Source organism: Eremothecium cymbalariae, chromosome 2, assembly GCF_000235365.1.
Source record: "Eremothecium cymbalariae DBVPG#7215 chromosome 2, complete sequence".
Lineage (NCBI taxonomy): Eukaryota > Fungi > Ascomycota > Saccharomycetes > Saccharomycetales > Saccharomycetaceae > Eremothecium > Eremothecium cymbalariae.
The window spans coordinates 592,832-612,021 of NC_016450.1; the positions used below are offsets into that span (position 1 = coordinate 592,832).

Consider the following 19,190-nt stretch of genomic DNA (forward strand, 5'->3'; position numbering starts at 1 on the left):
CCAAAATATACAAGGTTTCTTACTCCATAAGTGCTAATCGATCTCCCACGAATGCTATGAACTTACTTTAGAGGAGTCTTTCTATTTGTGGGTTTTGTGTTTGTTAACATTATTAAAGGCGAGTTTGCAGACACAAGGTCCCGGGACTTGAAGTCACTTTACGAACTCTCTAAACAAAAGCTGCTTGTCCCTCTCTTAATCATCTCCAATGAGTTTTTCACAACGAATCCAGGAGATAAGACACAACAGATCTTTGCGATTCATTGGATCCCAGTGGTTTTTTATCGTTTTGGGAGTGTTGGTGACATTAGCATATTTCTTTCCATCATTCGGTCGAAATGGCGGTACGATACATGCAGAATATACAATTGGGTATGGTGCTGTAGCACTTATCTTTTTACAAACAGGGCTATCCATGTCTTCAAAGAAGTTGTTGGTAAATATATTTAACTGGAGAGCACATTTCGTTGTTTTGCTTATCAGTTTCCTAGTCACAAGTGCGATTATGTATGGAATCTGCTGTGGGCTCTTACAATGGGGCAAAATTGATGAATGGGTTATCGTTGGATTGGTGCTTGTGTCTGCATGCCCGACCACAATTGCATCTAATGTGATGATGACGAAAGATGCCGGTGGAAACGAGTCGTTATCTGTATGTGAGGTTTTTATTGAAAATGTACTTGGCACTTTTTTGACGCCGGCCATTGTGCAGCTATACACTTCTTCAGGACAGCTTAAATTCGGAAATCCTGCAAGTGACTCGTCTTTGAGTATATTATACCGCAGTGTCATGAAGCAGCTCGGCATATCATTATTTATTCCACTTGCTGCTGGCCAGCTTCTTCAAAATATGTTCCCCACGCAAGTGTCGTGGGCTTTAAAGAACTTAAACATGGGTACGATTTCCTCCTTTTGTTTATTATTAATCATGTGGTCATCCTTTTCGACAGCATTTCATCAAAAAGCTTTTGAATCTGTATCACATCTTAGCATCATATTTCTTGTCTTTTTTGTTATTGGGATATTTCTCTTGTTTACATTGATTAGCTATTTCATGGCGAGACCACCTCTACTAGACCTATTATTTAGGAAAGAATTAAGTGAACAGTCTAGCAAGGTGTACCAAATATCATATCATATATTTAAGCCATTTTATTACAGCAAAAGGGATACTATTGCAGTGATGTTCTGTGGGGCGTCTAAGACTGGAGCATTAGGTGTCTCGTTGATTACCGCACAGTATGGTAACAATTTTCGGAACTTGGGGAAACTTTTAGTTCCATTGACTTTATATCAAACTGAACAGATCGTGATTTCCAGCCTTCTAGTACCTTTATTCAGGAGGTGGTGTTCTGATGAGAATGAGAGAATGGTTAAGGAGAATACTGGCGAATTGGACATAGAGAGTTCTATTAAGCTGGAAGGTCAGTCTTCCAAAGAAAAGAAGCTTAATAGCAACATGATCTAATGACCAATTCCTATCATCCTTTAGTTCAGTCACAGTTAGTTACCTTGAATAAGTACGGCTGGCTAATTACTCGTATATTTTTATTCACTCTGTAAATATTCTAAATGTCATTGATTTTTACAGCACTCTAAACTTATAAGCAAACGTCCCATATAACGGACGGACCTTTGTCATCGTACTTGCCCCTCGTTACATAGAATGTGTCATTCGAATGACCAAAAACTTGCTTGGAGACAATCTGAGCGCCTAAGAATGCAACTTCACCGTAACCATGTTTTTTCCATTCCGTAAAGTACTCAGGAAATTTTGGCGCTTTTATAATATTTGGACTTTGAGCATATTCTAGTGAATTCAAGAACCCACTCTGTGCAACAGCGCCGCCAATGAACTTATTTTTCCTCTGTTTTGGCATATTAGCCATTAAATCTTGCTCTCTTTGTTGTCTTTCATGATCTGGTTCATAGATCAAATGGTCTTCACATAGCTGCGTCAAGAGTGCCTCTCTGAATCCAGCGATTTCAGATGTTCCACCCGAAATCAAAACGTTTTCCCAAACAGCTTTACACCTAGAACCCTCATCAATCTGCGATAGTACCATCCCACAAGCACGCGATATTTCCTTAATCAAATCATCACACCCTTGAAACCTTTGCTTCCCAACAGTAACATCGTTCCCATCTCTATCAACAAATGAGTTCGTTTCCAACTGGCTATTTGAAACCTGTTCCTTGTTTTTATTCCTTTCCCTTTCCTCGAGAATTTCCCTGGTATCACGACCAGAAGTAATTATTGCTGCAACATCTAAAGCACCTTCATCTTCTTCAGAAGCCTCCTCATCCTCATTAAAATTGAATTTTGATTTATCCTTCGCATCTTTTGACAAAACTTCAAACACAGATGAACGCTTCAAGTCTTCAATACTTGCAGCACTCCAACCAGGTAAGAAGCTAGCTAATTTGGCATTAATCGCATCGCCTCCAACAGGTGCACTATAAGCCAAATACTCAAGAGGTGTATAGTCTACAATGGGAATAATATCAGTATGAGCACCACCAATATCAATCACAACACAATTTTGAAGAGAGCCAAATGCATAAGATGTGGCTAATGAATTTGGCATTATCATAAAGTTATTCAACTTCATACTCTCAAATACAAACTGAGTTAAGATTTCCTGCTCACTTTGTGACCACGAATAGTGTGTGATTAAAAACATCGGAATGTTGGAAACTTGGGCTTCCCACCCTTCAGGATTCTCTTTGATTCGTTGTTGCAAAACTGATTTGTAAATTGCCTTGAGAAAGTATAGAAAAGCATCCAAATTCGTGATGGAACCGTTGTTAATAGGATAAATCATATCTTCAGTTTTATTACTAGTGAATTCACCATTTTTATTACGATAAACCTGCGTAGGAACTTCCCAATTTGGTGGAATAAAAGTCTCATCGCCAATTCCAAATTGGACTAGCGTAGTCCTGGACCGGGGATAAACCAACTGCACAAAATTGTTAGTCAACTCCAATTAGTTACTAGAACCAAATCGATAAAATAAAGTTTACTTACAAAGTAACTGTCTTGTCTCAACGAAGGCATAATCAGTGAGCTCCTTATTTAATTTCTGTATTGACGTGCTGTTGTGCTTAGCTGAAATAAAGAAGCTTGTCGCTTCTGATTTTCAACGTGATAAATTAAAATACTTTTCAAAGCAAAAGTTGATCAAGATGATGAACTGCAAAGAAGGAATAAGATAGCCAAACTGAACAATTAGTTCATCCTCTGGATTAATTTTCAGGTAGTTGTGACTTGTAGTAATTAAGCTCTTTATAAGGATTCTAGATACTGTACTTGTAGATATGTTTTTGAGTGCTAAAAAGACTGTGCTGCATCATAGCGTAGCGATCTCGTCAAATAAATATCGCGTAATGGATTCCAATGAAGATTGCGTATAAAGTTAATTTATACCAACTATACTCATCATCGCTCGAAAGAAGAAGAAGTTTGCATAGGATTTAGATGGAACAAAGTATACGTAACGAGCTGCCTAGCAGGAATTTAGTTAGGCTTAGTCCTGCCGATAATGATTCGATAAACCAAAGGGCACTACAACTATTACAGAGAAATCGACAGAGAAGACAGTTACTTCAAAGGCAGGAGGACAGGCTACGTTATGTTTCCACCAAGAGTGAGCATAAAGAGAATTATGAAAGGCATAAGGCGAATGATGATGCTAGAGCTAGTGAGCAAAGACATTCAGAAGTTGATGGTAAGGGCATTTTAAAAGCTAAGGCAAAAAGACATAAATCTGCAATGACTGTGAAGAGGATGAGGTACAGACCTAGTGATGTAGCTTTACAAGAGATCAGGAAGTATCAACGATCGACGGAGCTTCTAATTTCTCGAATGCCGTTTGCCAGATTGGTGAAGGAAGTTACGGATCAATTTACCACAGAAGAGCAACAGTTACGGTGGCAGTCGATGGCTATACTTGCGCTTCAAGAAGCAAGTGAAGCATATCTAGTTGGTCTTTTAGAGCACACAAATCTGCTTGCGTTACATGCAAAAAGGATCACGATCATGCGCAAGGACATGCAATTGGCAAGGAGGATACGGGGTCAGTTTATTTAACGTTATAAAGATATGTAGGTAGACAGAAGGGCATTTGCCATGTTTACCAATAATATAGCCTGAGAAGATATAAACAGGGGTATTCTTCAATCTCAATTAAAATGTACTAATAGTCCTTATTTTTATTAAGTGGTGGAGTGTCTACTTAAACTGTACATACAACCTAACCATTATTACAAAATTTACTATTTCTAAGATTAACCAGATGTAAATTTCTAAAACTATTAGATGTATGCGCTCATGACAAAAACTTAACATAGTTCATAGGTATTAATCCTTGACGACCGTTACTGTTATGTACCTCTCCGATATACCAGTCGGTATTCAACTTTTCTGTTAATAAAAGATGATCGCCCATCTGAAAGTTTAAGATGTCATTTTCATTAGGTTCAGTAAAGCTGTAAAGTGCTTTGGCATATCCAATTACTCTTTGACCCCTGCTAGTAGCCTTGGGCCATTCAAAGGTGGTAGTTTTCGTTTTTTCGAATGGAATAAAGCGTGGCTGACGATCTACTGAATTTGAGCCATCAGAATCAGAGTCACTCGAAGGGAGGTTTTTGGACTTTGGCTGATTTCTCTTCATTTCTTCTTCTTCCAGTGCTCTCAGAGCCCCATCAATATCTGCCGCCAAAGATTTACGGCGGTGCGATCTAGTTCTTCTAAGAGAAGAACCATCACTGCCCGACTGAGATGATGCTATTGGAACCGGATCAGAGCTTGGACGCGAGAGATCTTCTGCCGACCTACAAAAGTCACGGGATTTTCTTCTATTACGAGAATTCCAAGACTTTGCTAGTCGTTGGGAATCATCTATGCTACTGGCATAAGACGAAATGGAAGTACTCATTGAATCAATACTTGTGCGGACCTTTTTTTGTGTGTAATCGGTTGGATTGGATGTATATGACTCAGACTCTGAGGAACCTGCCCTCGTATCCCGGAATTCTTCATTAATTAATTGTTGGTCCTTTTGAATTCTACGAACTTCAACAGGCTGTCGTTGTTCTGGAGAATACCTCTTAACGGTAGCGCTTGAGTGAGGGGGACACTCGTTTGAGTCAACATTTACTGGTTTACCATCATCAGGATAAGATACTCCATTCTGTTCGATAACCTTGGCGGGACTGGATCCTTGCAAGTAAGGTGCACGAGTTGGCGACATCCGCGGCTCCATTGACGTTGGAAACCCAGTTGGCGATTGCATTAGGTAGTTGGATTCTCGGTCCTGAGATTGCTGCACGTGTTCATCCAAGACAATTATCGAATAGTTATCATTTGCAGCATCTTTCAATGTCGGAGAGTCTGGAGGGGTACGCATTGGTGGCTGAGAAACTGGTCTGTTACGCGGTAACTTTGAGGACAAGATCCTCATGTTTTCAGTATGCTTGTCAACGGAAGAAGCTTCAATAGTTTTGTTGTTCAATCCAGTACCTCCGTCCTTTGCCTTCACCCTCCCAGTTCCATGGTTATATGCAAACGAGTAGATATCCTGCTGAATAGTGAAACCCGCGAGCATTGTAGTTAGTTTCTCTAAAGAAATTTGCTCATGTACTGCAGCATCAATACCAACTACTGCAAATTCCTGAATCTTCGTTTTCATCATTTGCATCCTCGATTCTTCCAGCAGCTGGAGCTCCATACTCAATGATCCCCACTCCTGTAACCAACGTTTATTGGCAGCCTTGGCTTCCTGTGAAAGTACATCGATTTTCTTACTCAACTCATCCACAATGGAACGCCATTTGCTCAATTGTTTTTGGTTGTTCATTGATTCGCGGCCGCCTATTAAATTTTGCTGGTTCAGCTGATACTCTCGAAGTTCTACCTTGGCCTTTTCCAATTTCTCTAACAGCTCATCATGCATTTGTCTTTTCTGCACTTTATCCATCCGCAACTGCCTGATCTTCCCCTCTAACGTCTTATAACGTGCCTGTCCATTACTGACAAACTCCTTCAATGCGTTATACTGCTCTCGATAGATCTGCTCCGCTTGCTTCGAGTGACTCTGCGCAACCTTTGTTTGCTCAACCTTACACAACTCTAAACTGCGTTGCATGTTCCCATAATCAGGAGTATTCTTCAGTTGTTTCTCTAAATGATGCACAATTGCCCCCATCTTCCTCGAGTAATCCTTCTCCAACTTACTTCTCTCTTCGAAGAATACGGACAAATTCTTGCACACCTCTAATCCCTGTGCAACATGTCGCAACAGGATCCGAACACCTTCCTCCTGGGCATCCCAAAAGTTCGACTGATAGTTATAATTAAGTGCCATTTCCGTCTTTATGCTCTAGCTTTACCACCTACTTCACTTACACTTCCTGATAATTCTAATCCTAACTTAAGTTCCGGCCTCCTCCCCTCCCTCAGACTCAAGCATTAAAAGTTGATTAGCTGTTCCCTCTCTAAATCACTCCTTTCTATAATCCTGCACATCCCAACTAGTGAGCTTCTCGAGAAACACAACCTCCCAAACCAGGCAAATATTTGTTTACCAATATTTAAATAAGGAACTTCATAAACATAGCGCCCTCGTGTATGCTATCATTATTTACGGAATTGCTCGTGACAGAAAAGGAAAGGGAAATTCCTAAAAGGGAAGAGAGGAAACGGACATTTTTGTCGACGTTTCCTTGAAGCTCGAGAGAGAAAACGACGTGCTTGCTCTTCTTAAATTAAGAGCAAAGGAATACATACACACACATAGTAACGTATTCGAATTTAAGGGGCAGCCGATCTCGAAGAAGAGAGCAAAAGTCACCGTGAGAGAATTATAACTTCTACAAACAACTTTTTTGTCCTTCTTGTCAGTTGTGTATCAAACAAGGCAAGTAATATCGGTTAGAGGCTATGTCACTTGTTTCAGCTGCAGTTGATAAGGGTAATGCAGGTGTTGGAGGAGGGTCCCGAAGATCTGTATATCAGAAGGATGGAAAGCCGCTCTCCAAAGAGGCGTTATACCGATCGAAATTAAAGTATGGGGTGTTTCAGTCACCTGCGAGGGGTAGTAAAATTGGTGTTAGTGACTCTAAAGTTGCATCGGATGCAGCGGCGCACAGAGCCAGTTCGAATAAGACGTCTATTGAGTCTTACAAGCGGTTATCTGTTGATGAAAATGCGTCGAAAGCGGCTACGAAGGCCAATTTGCAGTCACAGGAGCGGCCTCAGACGTCAAGTATTACGTCTAGTGTGACTGGTTCATCTGAGGCTTCAGTCGGTTCTGCGAGGGCAGCTTCGAGAAAGAGACAGGCTGTTTCAGGGGGTCCCAAAGAGGGAGCGAATCCCAGATTGGGTAATATGGATATTACTAAAGTTTTGGAGGGTGCTGAAAGGGCAGCGAATAAGAGGATTGTGGACCGAATCAATCCTGTGAGGCAGAATTATACGTATGGGTTGATAACAGGGGACAAAGGTAGAACTGGGGAGACTAATTATTCTTTGACTTCTAGTGTGGTTGAACAGTTGAAGACCAAGGGAGAATATGTTACAGAAGCGGAGAACGAAGCTGATCCGAACCACATAGCTAGCCATGCTTCTAATGCTGCCTTGTCTCATGATCCTACAGAATCTATGGACAGGGAAGCCATCGAGCGCCAAGCTAGGAACTCTGAGTATTTTAAACAATTGAGTTCTCGGCAAGTATTGGATCTAGCTCGTGCTAGGGCAGACCTTAAACTGAAGCAAATCGATAAGGAGACCAAAGACAAGTTGATATTCAGCAACGAGGAATATAACAAAGTTGCTGTGGAAATTGCGAAGAAGCACCATGAAGAACGGCAGCGTTTGACTGGCGGGAAGGTCAACTTGGGTGGAGGTTTGTGGTTAGCTCCTGAGGAGGTTGAACACATTGCTCAAGGATTCATCACTCCTGTTCTGGCTGATGTGGACAAACGTGCTGTCCAACAGCGTGCGGTTGATGCTGACATCCAACGCAGGACTATGGATCATGAGCAGAAGTACGCTGAATGGAAGGCTCTACAAAAGCAGAAACATGACAACGATGTTCTGGCACAGAGAGAGGCTAGGGAGAGACATGAGCAGGAGCTGGGTTCTGTTCATGAAGTTTTTGAAGACAAACTATACAACTTGGTGAAGGAGAAGAAAAATCTCATCAACGAGAAAGAGGAAGAGCTTGTGAAAGTTCAGGAGTCTTACGCCAAATTGAAAGCAGAGCTGGATGATGTCTTGGCACAAGAAGCTACTCGTGTTGAAAAGGTTTTTACGGAGCGCCAAACAGAGCTTGAGGAGGATATAGCTACCATTAAAAAGGAAAACTTGGAAGCTATCCAACCCTTGGATAGTGAATTGGAAACTAAAAGGATTGAGAGTGATAAGCTGGTAGCTGAACACGATCAGGTGAAAGATACAGTTGATGGTTTATCAGCAGATGTCGAGACTTACAAAGCCAAGATTGCGGAGTTGAACCAACAACTTCTATCTGTTAGTGCGACTTTGCAAGAGCAGCAAGAAGGCTTGCGTGCTTTGCATGCTTCAAAGGATGAGTTAGAGGCACAGATTGACAACAATTTGGTGGCTGCTTCCCAGGCATCTGAACGCGCTGAGTTATCTCGTAAAGATGTAGATTTAAAAAGAAAAGAGGTAGATTCTGTCCTCAGTGAATATCAAGCTAAGCTGGAAAGGGCGCAGGATAAATTAAGTAAAGAGCGCTCAGCGTTACTGCAAACATCTTTAAAGGTCTCTCAGTTAAAGGGTATGCCTTCTATCAATGAAAGTAAAGCTAGATCTCTAATTGGAATTACTTCCGATGAATACCTCTCCAAGTTTGCCAACAAGAAAACGAAACAGCCCAAGAAACTTACCAAACATGACGATGATTCAGTTGAATATATTATTGCAGTAACTGATACATCTCCAGCAACCTTTACAAACAAGAAGCGTGGCATATTTCCTAATATGAAATCGCGGGGAAGTACTTCAGCTGCCACTGGGCAGCCTTCTGCAAAGCAAAGGAAGATTCATCCATCAGCGGCTTATATTTCCAATTCACCAAAGAAAGATTCTGCTCTTGGAAGATTCCTGCAGAAGATAATTCCTTCCAAGAAAAACGGTTCCAAGAAGACCAATACCAATAAAAAGACCCCTGTAGCAAGAAGTTCTACTGTCCCAGTTGCTAGGAAATTTGAACACCAGAAAAAGCCTGTGTACACTGATTCCAGCCAAGATGTTTTAGGGCCTGGAAGACGTGACCATGCAAAAGCAACCGATGAAGAAGTTGATGCTGATGATGTGCGAGAGCTTCTTGAGTTAGAGCGGTCTAACGACTCGAAGGACAGAAGAGAAAGTCTTTTCAAAGAAGTTTTCTAGAATTAGTTTTTCAATACCAAACCAAACCTTTTTACTAATGATGTCAAATAATAGAAATCTTGTGGAGAGCTTCACTCAATTTAATTACCCTGGAACCACAACAATCACTAATTTTTACTTTAAATATCATTTATTCTTTGTTCGTTTGATATAGTGAAGACCTTATTCAAAATTGTATCTACCTACCTACCTATCAAGTGAAGTTTATAGAATACTTACTTACACGTAATGTTTGTTAATATACGTTCGTAATTTTATTAAAGTCCGAGCACTAGGTACATACAGTCCAGCATAAAATATAGTTACTTAAAAATTATTATCATTCTTCTCGGAAGATTCATGTGTATTTCTAGATAATGAACAATAAGCATGCTCCAAATTAAGGTGTATAATGAAAATGAGCTTCAGTTCTTAATCAATGAGCAAATTAGTTATGTTCGTTTCAATCATGAATTAATTAGTGTCTACACGACAATATCCAGCTCGTCCGCATCAGAATAATGCGGACGAGCTGGAGATTGCGCAAATTGTTCCAGGTGCATTTTAACTTCACCAAGGACTAATCGATCATATTTGTAATGACCTTCAAAAGATTCTATTTGACGGAAATACTTTGATTCCTTGTATCTTCCACCCAAGTAAAAATCCACACACACTATTATAAGGTAAATGCCTAGCCAAAAGGCCAGCACCCATTCGAAAGAGCTACCTACGGAGCTATCATTGAACTTACCAAAGAATATGGCCCACAAAGTTGCTAGAGCCAGCCATATAGTCTTAAATATAGCGCTGATAGTAAACTTGTTCCAAATATGACCAGGCCAGTGATTGCAAGAAGTTTTCCGCAATCTGATCTCCGGTCCGGCTAAGGGATGCAATAATGCATAATGACGGCCCATTGAAAAATATTCAATTAGGTTGCACAGGATCGAAAAATACATCAGCGCAATAAAAAGACCAACCATTGTCAAGTGTACTGTATGGTGTTTTGCAGTAGAAAATATCGAGCACATAAGGAGCGCTAACTCACCAAAGACTCCAAAGAAAAATGATGCAACTATCATATTCCGTTCAAAAACTGTATAGTATGGGGGCATCAAATAATTTTGGTTCACCAACAGATCAGCATACCGAACTCTAACTGAAGGTGCACTCTCTATACCACTGGAGCTGGACATTGGATACAGCTGAGTTGAGGCGCGATGATAGGCCAAAAATATGAACGGCCAATGTCCAGACCGTTGAAAATACTCACATGCAACCGAAACACAGTACCAAAAACCCTGCCAGGATGAGCCAGCTATGAACAACGGTTGGAGTTTTGTAGCCCCTATATCGCTGATATACACGAAATTCGCATTTTCAGACATGAACCAATACCTCGGATGTCCTTGTACCGCCCAACTAACGAGCATAGCTATCAGCATTCCATACCATGGTAGTAGTGCCATCCAAGGCACAATGAAGAAGGGGTTTGCTGGTTTCGGAAATGCCATATAAAATGGATTTTTCTAGTATTTAATCAATAGCCCAATTTGCTAGACCTTCAACGTTTTAAGTGCTGCGCCTTCTTGAGTAGCTACCCACAGTGCCCGCTATGTACGATGTTGCTCAATGATAAGATACACTTTCAAAGTCTAAGTAGCCAAAGAGTAGTGTGAAATTTACTAAGTTGTAAAGGCGGTGCTCCAGAGTTTCATGCATCTATATCCATATTTTTCGTAAACTGCAACCTACCTCTATTGCCGGATAATGAATGCCCTCCGATGAGATTCTTCCATAGTTAATGGTAATGTTTTACTAAGCGCTCCCGTTACCCACTACGATATATTACGCCGTTCGTTTCTTTTTTATATATAAAGCCTCTTCTATTCAAGATTTAGCAAACATATTTCTGTAAATTGCTCAATTTGCCTGAAGCTCTACCGACGTCTCTGGGAGTCGGTAGACGAACTCTCTCGTTAACCGATCCGCGGACCCTTTTTCAACGTTACCCGCTGATGGGATAGCATCCTTTGCTGCACCCGTTTCACATATATTCCATAAAAGTGACAACGTCTTCCTTTCAATCATCCCATCCTTTATTTATTGTTGCTCTCGAGTATTGTGTTGCTCAACGTTAATAACGCTCGTGCCTAAAATGCACTGTCACAGGAAACATATTGTTCTCGAGGAATATGCATGTTCGTTATATTCTTACAAATCATGTGACCAAAAGTAATCCCCCCCAATTGAAATTCTTGCACATCCCCTCTCCCTCGGCAGGTCGTCTAAAACAGAAGACAAAAAGTCATGTTAATTTGTATTCTGACACATTTCTATCCGATATATTTGTTTTCTATTTGATCTTTTTACTCGGATCTACATTTCAATTTACCTCTTACCATTCTCATTTTAAAGGCCTTATCACCATTATTCAAAGACAGAAACAGAAGCCTTATTTTTTACAAGTCACCTGATGAGAATTAGATGACTTAAAAATCGTACCATATGATAATTATTATTTGAATCACGTGACATACAATATCATTTGTTACGATAGTTGCGAGCTTCACGTTCACGCTCTGCTCTCGCACTAACTAGTAAAATAAAAAGTGCATAGTTCAAAGCAAGCTTAGAAGTACTCCACAGGACCATTGTTTTGGTTAACTTGGTAACCTGGCGTGGTAATTGGAGAGGCAAAAGTTTAATTATGGACGATGAACGTGAGATGTCAGTTGAAATGGATGTTTCGATGGAGGTGACGGCGGCAGCGACGGAGGGAAAGGTGACGAAGCCGGAAACAGGTGGTGTAGCAAGTACACAGAGTAAGAAAGTACCACAGCATTTGCTTGAGAAAAGACGGTTAGGGAGGATTAAAGCAGCGGAGGAGTTTGCCAGGAAGTTGAAGAAGATAGGGATTGAAAAACAAGACAATATTCATATCTCGCAGACGGGGTTGTTTAGGGTACATTCTTTAATTAATCAAAAGAATTATTCTTCAGATTATCTTAGAAAGGATGATCAAATCTTCTCGATGCGAGAGCGGAAAAACTTGAGAAGTGGGAATGTCAATTCAATAACGAACAGTAGCCAGCCGCTTATTGCTTTACCAGATGTACAGGACGACGAGGTGAAGACAAACGGGGACGAAGATGGGCTTGATGATACGGCGGATACAAACACGATTGTAATACACCCTGGATCGAGATCATTGAAAATTGGTCTATCCACAGATGTGTTTCCGTTGTCTATACCGAGTTGTGTTGCAATTGCAAGGTCTGAACAAGTTGAAGTACCTTCACAACCAAGGTATGACAATGACGAAGAGTTTATGGGGAATTTGCAACAGATTCAGTCTGATTTTAAGGAACGTATGAGGTATTATAAGCGTAAAATTATTCCTAATTCACACGAGCAGGTTCTTTCGTACAACAGTAAGTGCCAGCCTGAAAAGATACCTGAGCATAATGACCTACATAGGATCGAATGGATCAAGAAGTCCGATGCATCTACTAAGGTCTATTACGGTGAATATGCCGAGAGGTGTCTTCCAGAGGGCTTCTTATTACGTTACCCCTTTGCGAACGGCTCATTTAACGTGAAATCTCCAAACTACAATTCTTTACAAGAGTTACTGAATGACGTTGTGAATTTGATTACCTTTGCGCTATCTGAGACAAAGCTAAATATTAGCAAGTCGCAATTTTCAAGCTACAATGTTGTTCTAATAATACCAGACTTGTTTGAAAAGAGTTACGTAGAGCAAATGATACGACTTTTAATCTCTGAAATGGACTTTCAGGCTGTGGCGCTCATCCAGGAATCGCTTGCGTCTTGTTACGGTGCTGGGCTCTCAAATTCAACTTGCGTAATAGACATTGGTGGTTCTGAAACTAAAATTTCATGCGTGGATGAAGGCCAAGTTATTCAGAATAGCTGCATAAAACTCTCATATGGAGGTGATGACATTACAAAACTATTTGCTGAGCTGTTGTTGCAGTCAAACTTTCCTTATGAAGACTGGAACTTAAATACAAGACAGGGTTGGTTATTGGCTGAACAACTGAAAAAAAATCACATTACTTTCCAAGATGCGGATGTTGCAGTTCAATTGTTCAACTTCTTCAAAAGGAATCCAAATATATCTGGTGCAGAAAAGTATGAATTCAAACTTTTTAACGAGGTCATGGTCAGTCCTATGGCTTACTTTTACCCGCAAATTTTGGCTCTGCTAAAACCTCCCGTCGAGGTGAACAAATATGTCCAGCAACAATTGCCACCATCTCGTGACCCATATACCTGCAAACCGGATGATCCTCAATCAGTTTCAAATTTGGGATCTTTAAGCGGTAAGTGGTATACAGAGATGAGCAAGGACTTGGATATTGTTCGTAAGCTTATTAGCATTACTGACAAAGTGGAAGCGTTGTCTGCTAATTCTTCTGATGGAACGGCGTCAGATACTATTGTGGAGAATACTGAAGAAGTTAGCAACTACATGCCCTTAGACAAGGCTATAATTGAATCTGTCACCAATGCAGCTGTATTACTTGGCGATAATATGTCAAAATTAACAAATTTTTACTCAAATCTATTAATTGTTGGTGGTTCGTCAAAGGTTCCAGGGCTAGATCTAATTCTTACTGATAGGATTAATATATGGAGGCCGCGCCTTTTGAGTGTTTCAACTCTTCCTGTGATCTATAAAAAGATCAGCGATATGGTTAAGCAAGTTGAAAGTGAAATCAAAAAGAACAACGTTGAATCCGAAGAGGAAATTCAACAAAGCAGGAAAAAACTTATCAAGTCGATTAAAATTGAGCTTGAAAATTATTGGGAGTCTGTTGATCCGTATGAACATGTCTATCCCATTACAGTGCTACCTCCCCCAAGAGAAATGGACCCTTCAATGTTAACGTGGAAAGGTGGAAGTGTGTTTGGTAGAATTAAACTGTGCGAAGAGCTGTACATTACTGAAATGGACTGGGAAATGTTAGGCAGTAGGATTTTAAAATACAAGTGCATTTTTGATTATTAGATTTATTAAGTACATGTAATAACTCATTTATATCGGCGCGTTAAGCATACAGTTGTGTATTTTTGAAAGTAAAATTCATGAGCCTGTACTACAAAGCACAGTAAAGAAAATGGGATTAACGAATATGATTTATAGGAGAAAGAATGTTAAAAATCTACCTTGAGTCATTGTTCAATAGAGCATAGACTCCCTTTTTTTATTACTATTCCGGTCAGACACAGTATCCCGGGTAGTATCTGTGTTGGGTACATTGATTGGCATTGATTTTACGACCATTGATGATGAGGATGATGATGATGAGGATGATGATGAGGATGATGATGATGACGGTTCACGAACTCGGTTTGAGAATGAGAGCTGAGTTAAAGATTTCCTGTTTCCAACAGCGACACTATTTGACTTTGTAAATGGCGTAGGAGACGACATTGTTGTAGCAGACGATGCATGTGTCATCTGAATTGGATTCTGCTGGGCAGAGGGCACAATATACTGCGACGATCCTATAGATTGGGTAGGCATAGTACCATACGGAAATTGGGGTTTATATGGAATTGGAGTTGGAATAGTATGCCGATATCCAGAGGTCGAAGGAACGGACGAATATGCTGACTGAACAACACTTGCCGCACCTACAGTATTAAATACACTACTAGAAGGATGGCTGATGTGAGATACATCCGAAGAATGCATTAAAGTACTAGAATGTAAGGGAGCATGTGGAGTTGAATCCTGTAAAGGCGGCGAATACGGTCCTTTTTCACCCATAGTCACTGGATTGGACGTTTGAACACATTGGCTGTCTTGTCTAGAACTGATCCTCGAAGATAGATTAGTTGGTACAAAAGGTGAGCTAGTTCCTCCTAAAATATGTGGCCCACTTAGTGGCTCGTTAATATTAGTTGGAGCACTAGTTGAAGCTGACTGTTGTGGTACAGGGGCCAATGGATCCATGAAAACACTCATATGTCGCTTTTTCGGTAACGATTCAGTAGATTTTCTCTTCGCAAAAGGATTCATCATTAGGTAGGGAGGGCCCTTAATTCCTGCTGTTGTTGCTGTAGAAGTTTGCTCCGGTATCGGATTGCTAGTGGAATAAAGTCCATCAGAAACTGGGCTATTAATAGGGCTTGCGCTATTATAGTGTTGAAACTCCATATCTGGGGTAGGATCTGAAGATAAAGGAGCTAGAGAAGAGTAATACATCACAGGCGCTTGTGACAACTTTTGTGAATGATAAGGTGCATGGTAGTCTATTTGCCTTTGCAATTTATTCAGGATGGATGCCTTGAACTTCACAATTTCCTGGTTCAATTGTTCGAAGTATTGTTTCTGATTCGTCTTGGGAGATAGTTCGTATCCAGGGGACACAACATCTTGACCGATTTGTGCACTGACGTTCACAGGTGTAGAGGGTCTACTACCACTAGATACCCCCGGAGCAATGGCAGATGTGTTGGACGATGCACTTGGTACTGTAGAGATCCATATAGCTTTTTGAACGAGATCCAACAACTTCATCATATCCATATTTGTGGCTCTTAATTCCTCAATTGCATTATCGTATCGATTTTGTAGAGTCATTAGCCCTAATTGATGCTGCTTGTAATCGAAATGATTCCTTGCGTCATGAGATTGCAACTCTTGAAGCTGAGGTTGGAATGGATATTGTTGTTGTTGCTTTTGGCCTTGTTGTAAAACCTCGTAGTACGGGAGCTGGTAAAACATAGAACCTCGGTAGTACGCATCAGGCACGTCAGGTGACTGAACATGGCCACAACAACCTCCTGTGTCCGACCAGGACGACGGGTCTTGACACGCCGTATGTGATGGAGCGCCGCATGTCGAACTCACCCGTGCAGTAACAATTTGATTCTTAGATGACCTCCGTTTGATACTCTTTAGCGATTCCTTATCACCTTTCCTGAAGCAGCCAAGACTATGTCGAAATTCCCAGAGATTAATCGAATCCTCCTCGATATCTCCATTACCATGAGCACCATCAGTCTCTGAACTCTTTTCATTGGATTTGTGATCACTAACTTTATGGAATCCATACATGTTGAGTTGACGAACAAAGGATGCCACGTTTGTATGCTTGAAAAATGTAGCCAATGCCTTTGAAAACTTCTCATTTGGTTTGATTAAGAAGGAATTTTCAGACTCTGACCACCATATCAAATCTTTCATTTCTTCATCTTCCAGCATGCTGTATAATTTGTGAATAAATGCTGTACTATGATGCTGCTGCTGCTGCTGTGGTGCTGCTGTATACCCAATAGAAGCTCCAGCTGTGGCCCTTCCGGAACTGCTAGTACTAGCAGTAGTGCTCGTACTTGCACTACTACTACTACTACTACTACTACTACTACTACTATGTGTGCCACCGGAGTTATTTCCAATAATAACCACTCCATTGGTCTCGGGCTCTTCCACTTGTACCATCCTTAAGCACAACTTTAAGCGTAGTAGATACAGCACGTCGTGGTATAATCCTCTCTGCCCCTATCAAATCTAACCAATAATCTCACCCAAAAACCAAAACTCAAAGTGACAAAGAATAAAACACTAGCTAGAACACCTGTGCAAATATAAAACGTGACGTATTTGTGTATAACGATACACCGGAATGGGTTTGTGGATCTTGCTATTTGAATTCACGTACTTTTCCGCCCTGAACTAACGTCCAAAATGAACGGTTAAAAATTAAACCTAATAAACAGACCGTAAAAAACTCGCTTAGACGAGATTTTAAGTCTAATAAAGTTATGCTGGTTCTTTGAGATAAAACTGTTTTAACCAAATTTAGTGAAACTGGAGGGACTGTTGGAAATAATGAAAAATTATTGGCGAAATAAAAATAATTTAAAGTTATATGCATGTGTGTTTCTTTTTATAGATGAGGGCAGGTGATGCAGATCGCAAATTCTCAATTGCAGTTAGTTTCTATCGAGCAGAATTCAAGGTGAGTATGGTTTAAATAGATATTACATATGTTTATCGAATGGAGGCGGTGGCATCTGTACATTATTGGTTGTTTCGCGCGAGCTTGGTGATAGATCTGACGGCGAGTGAAGTCTCCATGGACACATCAGGACAGTTTTATACTGAGGAAGTGATATATAGTATTATAGATAGTGTGAATAATATATAAGAGGTAAGGGTATTGGTTTTGTAATACATAATAGATCCCTTTTTTGAAAAATAAAAACGGCCTTTTTAGAATTTATAACCTTTCGATAACGGCTTTAGTAAAAGAAGACGTGGTTGCGGTGCCTGCCAGATCTGCAGTTCTGTTCTTCTTGTCTGAGGCGACAGTAGCGAGGACGGCAGATTCTATTTGGTCAGCATGCTCGTGTAAACCCATATGATTTAACATCATGACAGAGGACAATAGCAAGGCTGTTGGATTAGCACAGTTTTGGCCAGCGATATCTGGAGCAGAACCGTGGACGGCTTCAAAAATGGAGACAGTGTGGCCAATATTTGCAGAGGGGGTTAGGCCTAAAGAACCCGCAGATAGACCACTGTTTAAATCAGACAGGATATCGCCGTACAAGTTTGGACATACGGCTACAGAGTCAGAGTATTTCTCAGGTTTGGAAACAACGTTGAGAACAGTGTTATCGATCAATTCAGGTTGAAGTTCGATGTCAGGATACTCCTTGCCAACTTCTTGCGCCACATTAACGAATAAACCGTCAGCTAACCGTTGAATTGTGGACTTGTGGACCACCACGACCTTGGGCCTGCCCACGGCACGAGCATATTCGAACGCGTATCTAATCACGCGTTCGGAAGCATCCCTGGTGATCAACTTAATAGATTGGACCACACCTGGGGAAACTACGTGTTCAATTCCTGAGTATTCACCCTCTGTATTCTCTCTGATAAGTACCAAGTCCACATTTTCGTAAGTCGTCTTGAACCCTTCGATTGACTTTGCTGGACGTACATTCGCAAACAACCCAAAAGTTTTCCTCAGGGTAAGATTCAAAGATCTGTGGCCTTTTCCAATTGGTGTTGCCAAAGGACCCTTCAAAGCAACTAGATTCTTATTAATAGACTGAACGGCTGGATCAGGAATAGTCGTAAGCCCATTAATAAAGATTGGGGTCACATCACAATATTCCCATTCCACAGGAACCTTAGCCGCTGAAAAGATATCCTTCACAGATTGTGAAATTTCGGGCCCAATGCCATCTCCCTCAATAAATGAAACCGTATACTTACCAGTTTTAGGATTTGGCTTCCCGGTAAATCTCCCGATAGAAGGTTGCTTCCTACTTGCGGAGGCTAAGTACCTGCGCGATCCTTTGAATATACTCTGCTTGAACATCTCTTAAATACCTCAATCCTAATGTGTATTGTCTACACTTTGGCCCTTCTTAACCGATATATCGAACCCTCCTTATATACATAACGAGTCCTTAAAGAAAGACGCTGGAGACGACATTGAACTTCACCATATTCTTGTCGGAGCCGACTTTCAAACTCCTATAACAAACCCGAACACGGCAAAGCAGTGACTGTCACGTGATTGTAGATGATCCTAGCCATCTAATCGATGCTGATACAATGGTTGACACATCACACTAGATTAGCAAGTCGAATTGGCTTTGATTCTGCGTGTTTGAAGAGGAGTTTTGGACGATTGTTCATCGTGATGAGGGTTTTCAGCAGATCCGCGCTGAAAAAAAATTATAAAGTTCCTGGTGGTGGTTAAAATGGTTATTGTAAGCTTCCAAATAAAAA

At 40.7% G+C, this 19,190-nt stretch overlaps 9 protein-coding genes across 9 annotated transcripts; 4 read left to right on the forward strand and 5 right to left on the reverse strand.

Annotated features, from left to right (window-relative positions):
* Positions 1-208: 208 nt before the first annotated feature.
* RCH1 (Rch1p) lies at positions 209-1,468 on the forward strand (the record flags this gene model as incomplete). Its single annotated transcript, XM_003644816.1, has 1 exon — positions 209-1,468. One exon carries the CDS (start codon positions 209-211, stop codon positions 1,466-1,468), a length of 1,260 nt encoding a protein of 419 aa, XP_003644864.1.
* A 133-nt stretch (positions 1,469-1,601) lies between these two features.
* On the reverse strand, positions 1,602-2,825 carry ARP9 (Arp9p; the record flags this gene model as incomplete). The annotated part of the gene is made up of 1 exon (XM_003644817.1): positions 1,602-2,825. One exon carries the CDS (start codon positions 2,823-2,825, stop codon positions 1,602-1,604), a length of 1,224 nt encoding a protein of 407 aa, XP_003644865.1.
* A 656-nt stretch (positions 2,826-3,481) lies between these two features.
* On the forward strand, positions 3,482-4,093 carry CSE4 (centromeric DNA-binding histone H3-like protein CSE4; the record flags this gene model as incomplete). The annotated part of the gene is made up of 1 exon (XM_003644818.1): positions 3,482-4,093. The coding sequence occupies one exon, from the start codon at positions 3,482-3,484 to the stop codon at positions 4,091-4,093; it is 612 nt and encodes a 203-aa protein (XP_003644866.1).
* A 238-nt stretch (positions 4,094-4,331) lies between these two features.
* HOF1 (formin-binding protein HOF1) lies at positions 4,332-6,368 on the reverse strand (the record flags this gene model as incomplete). The annotated part of the gene is made up of 1 exon (XM_003644819.1): positions 4,332-6,368. The coding sequence occupies one exon, from the start codon at positions 6,366-6,368 to the stop codon at positions 4,332-4,334; it is 2,037 nt and encodes a 678-aa protein (XP_003644867.1).
* A 575-nt stretch (positions 6,369-6,943) lies between these two features.
* Positions 6,944-9,418, forward strand: Ecym_2309 (uncharacterized protein; the record flags this gene model as incomplete). The annotated part of the gene is made up of 1 exon (XM_003644820.1): positions 6,944-9,418. One exon carries the CDS (start codon positions 6,944-6,946, stop codon positions 9,416-9,418), a length of 2,475 nt encoding a protein of 824 aa, XP_003644868.1.
* A 464-nt stretch (positions 9,419-9,882) lies between these two features.
* Positions 9,883-10,914, reverse strand: SFK1 (Sfk1p; the record flags this gene model as incomplete). Its single annotated transcript, XM_003644821.1, has 1 exon — positions 9,883-10,914. One exon carries the CDS (start codon positions 10,912-10,914, stop codon positions 9,883-9,885), a length of 1,032 nt encoding a protein of 343 aa, XP_003644869.1.
* A 1,196-nt stretch (positions 10,915-12,110) lies between these two features.
* On the forward strand, positions 12,111-14,438 carry ARP8 (Arp8p; the record flags this gene model as incomplete). The annotated part of the gene is made up of 1 exon (XM_003644822.1): positions 12,111-14,438. The coding sequence occupies one exon, from the start codon at positions 12,111-12,113 to the stop codon at positions 14,436-14,438; it is 2,328 nt and encodes a 775-aa protein (XP_003644870.1).
* A 171-nt stretch (positions 14,439-14,609) lies between these two features.
* Positions 14,610-16,880, reverse strand: SFL1 (Sfl1p; the record flags this gene model as incomplete). The annotated part of the gene is made up of 1 exon (XM_003644823.1): positions 14,610-16,880. One exon carries the CDS (start codon positions 16,878-16,880, stop codon positions 14,610-14,612), a length of 2,271 nt encoding a protein of 756 aa, XP_003644871.1.
* Positions 16,881-17,661: 781 nt separating this feature from the next.
* On the reverse strand, positions 17,662-18,774 carry IDH2 (isocitrate dehydrogenase (NAD(+)) IDH2; the record flags this gene model as incomplete). Its single annotated transcript, XM_003644824.1, has 1 exon — positions 17,662-18,774. The coding sequence occupies one exon, from the start codon at positions 18,772-18,774 to the stop codon at positions 17,662-17,664; it is 1,113 nt and encodes a 370-aa protein (XP_003644872.1).
* Positions 18,775-19,190: the final 416 nt, after the last annotated feature.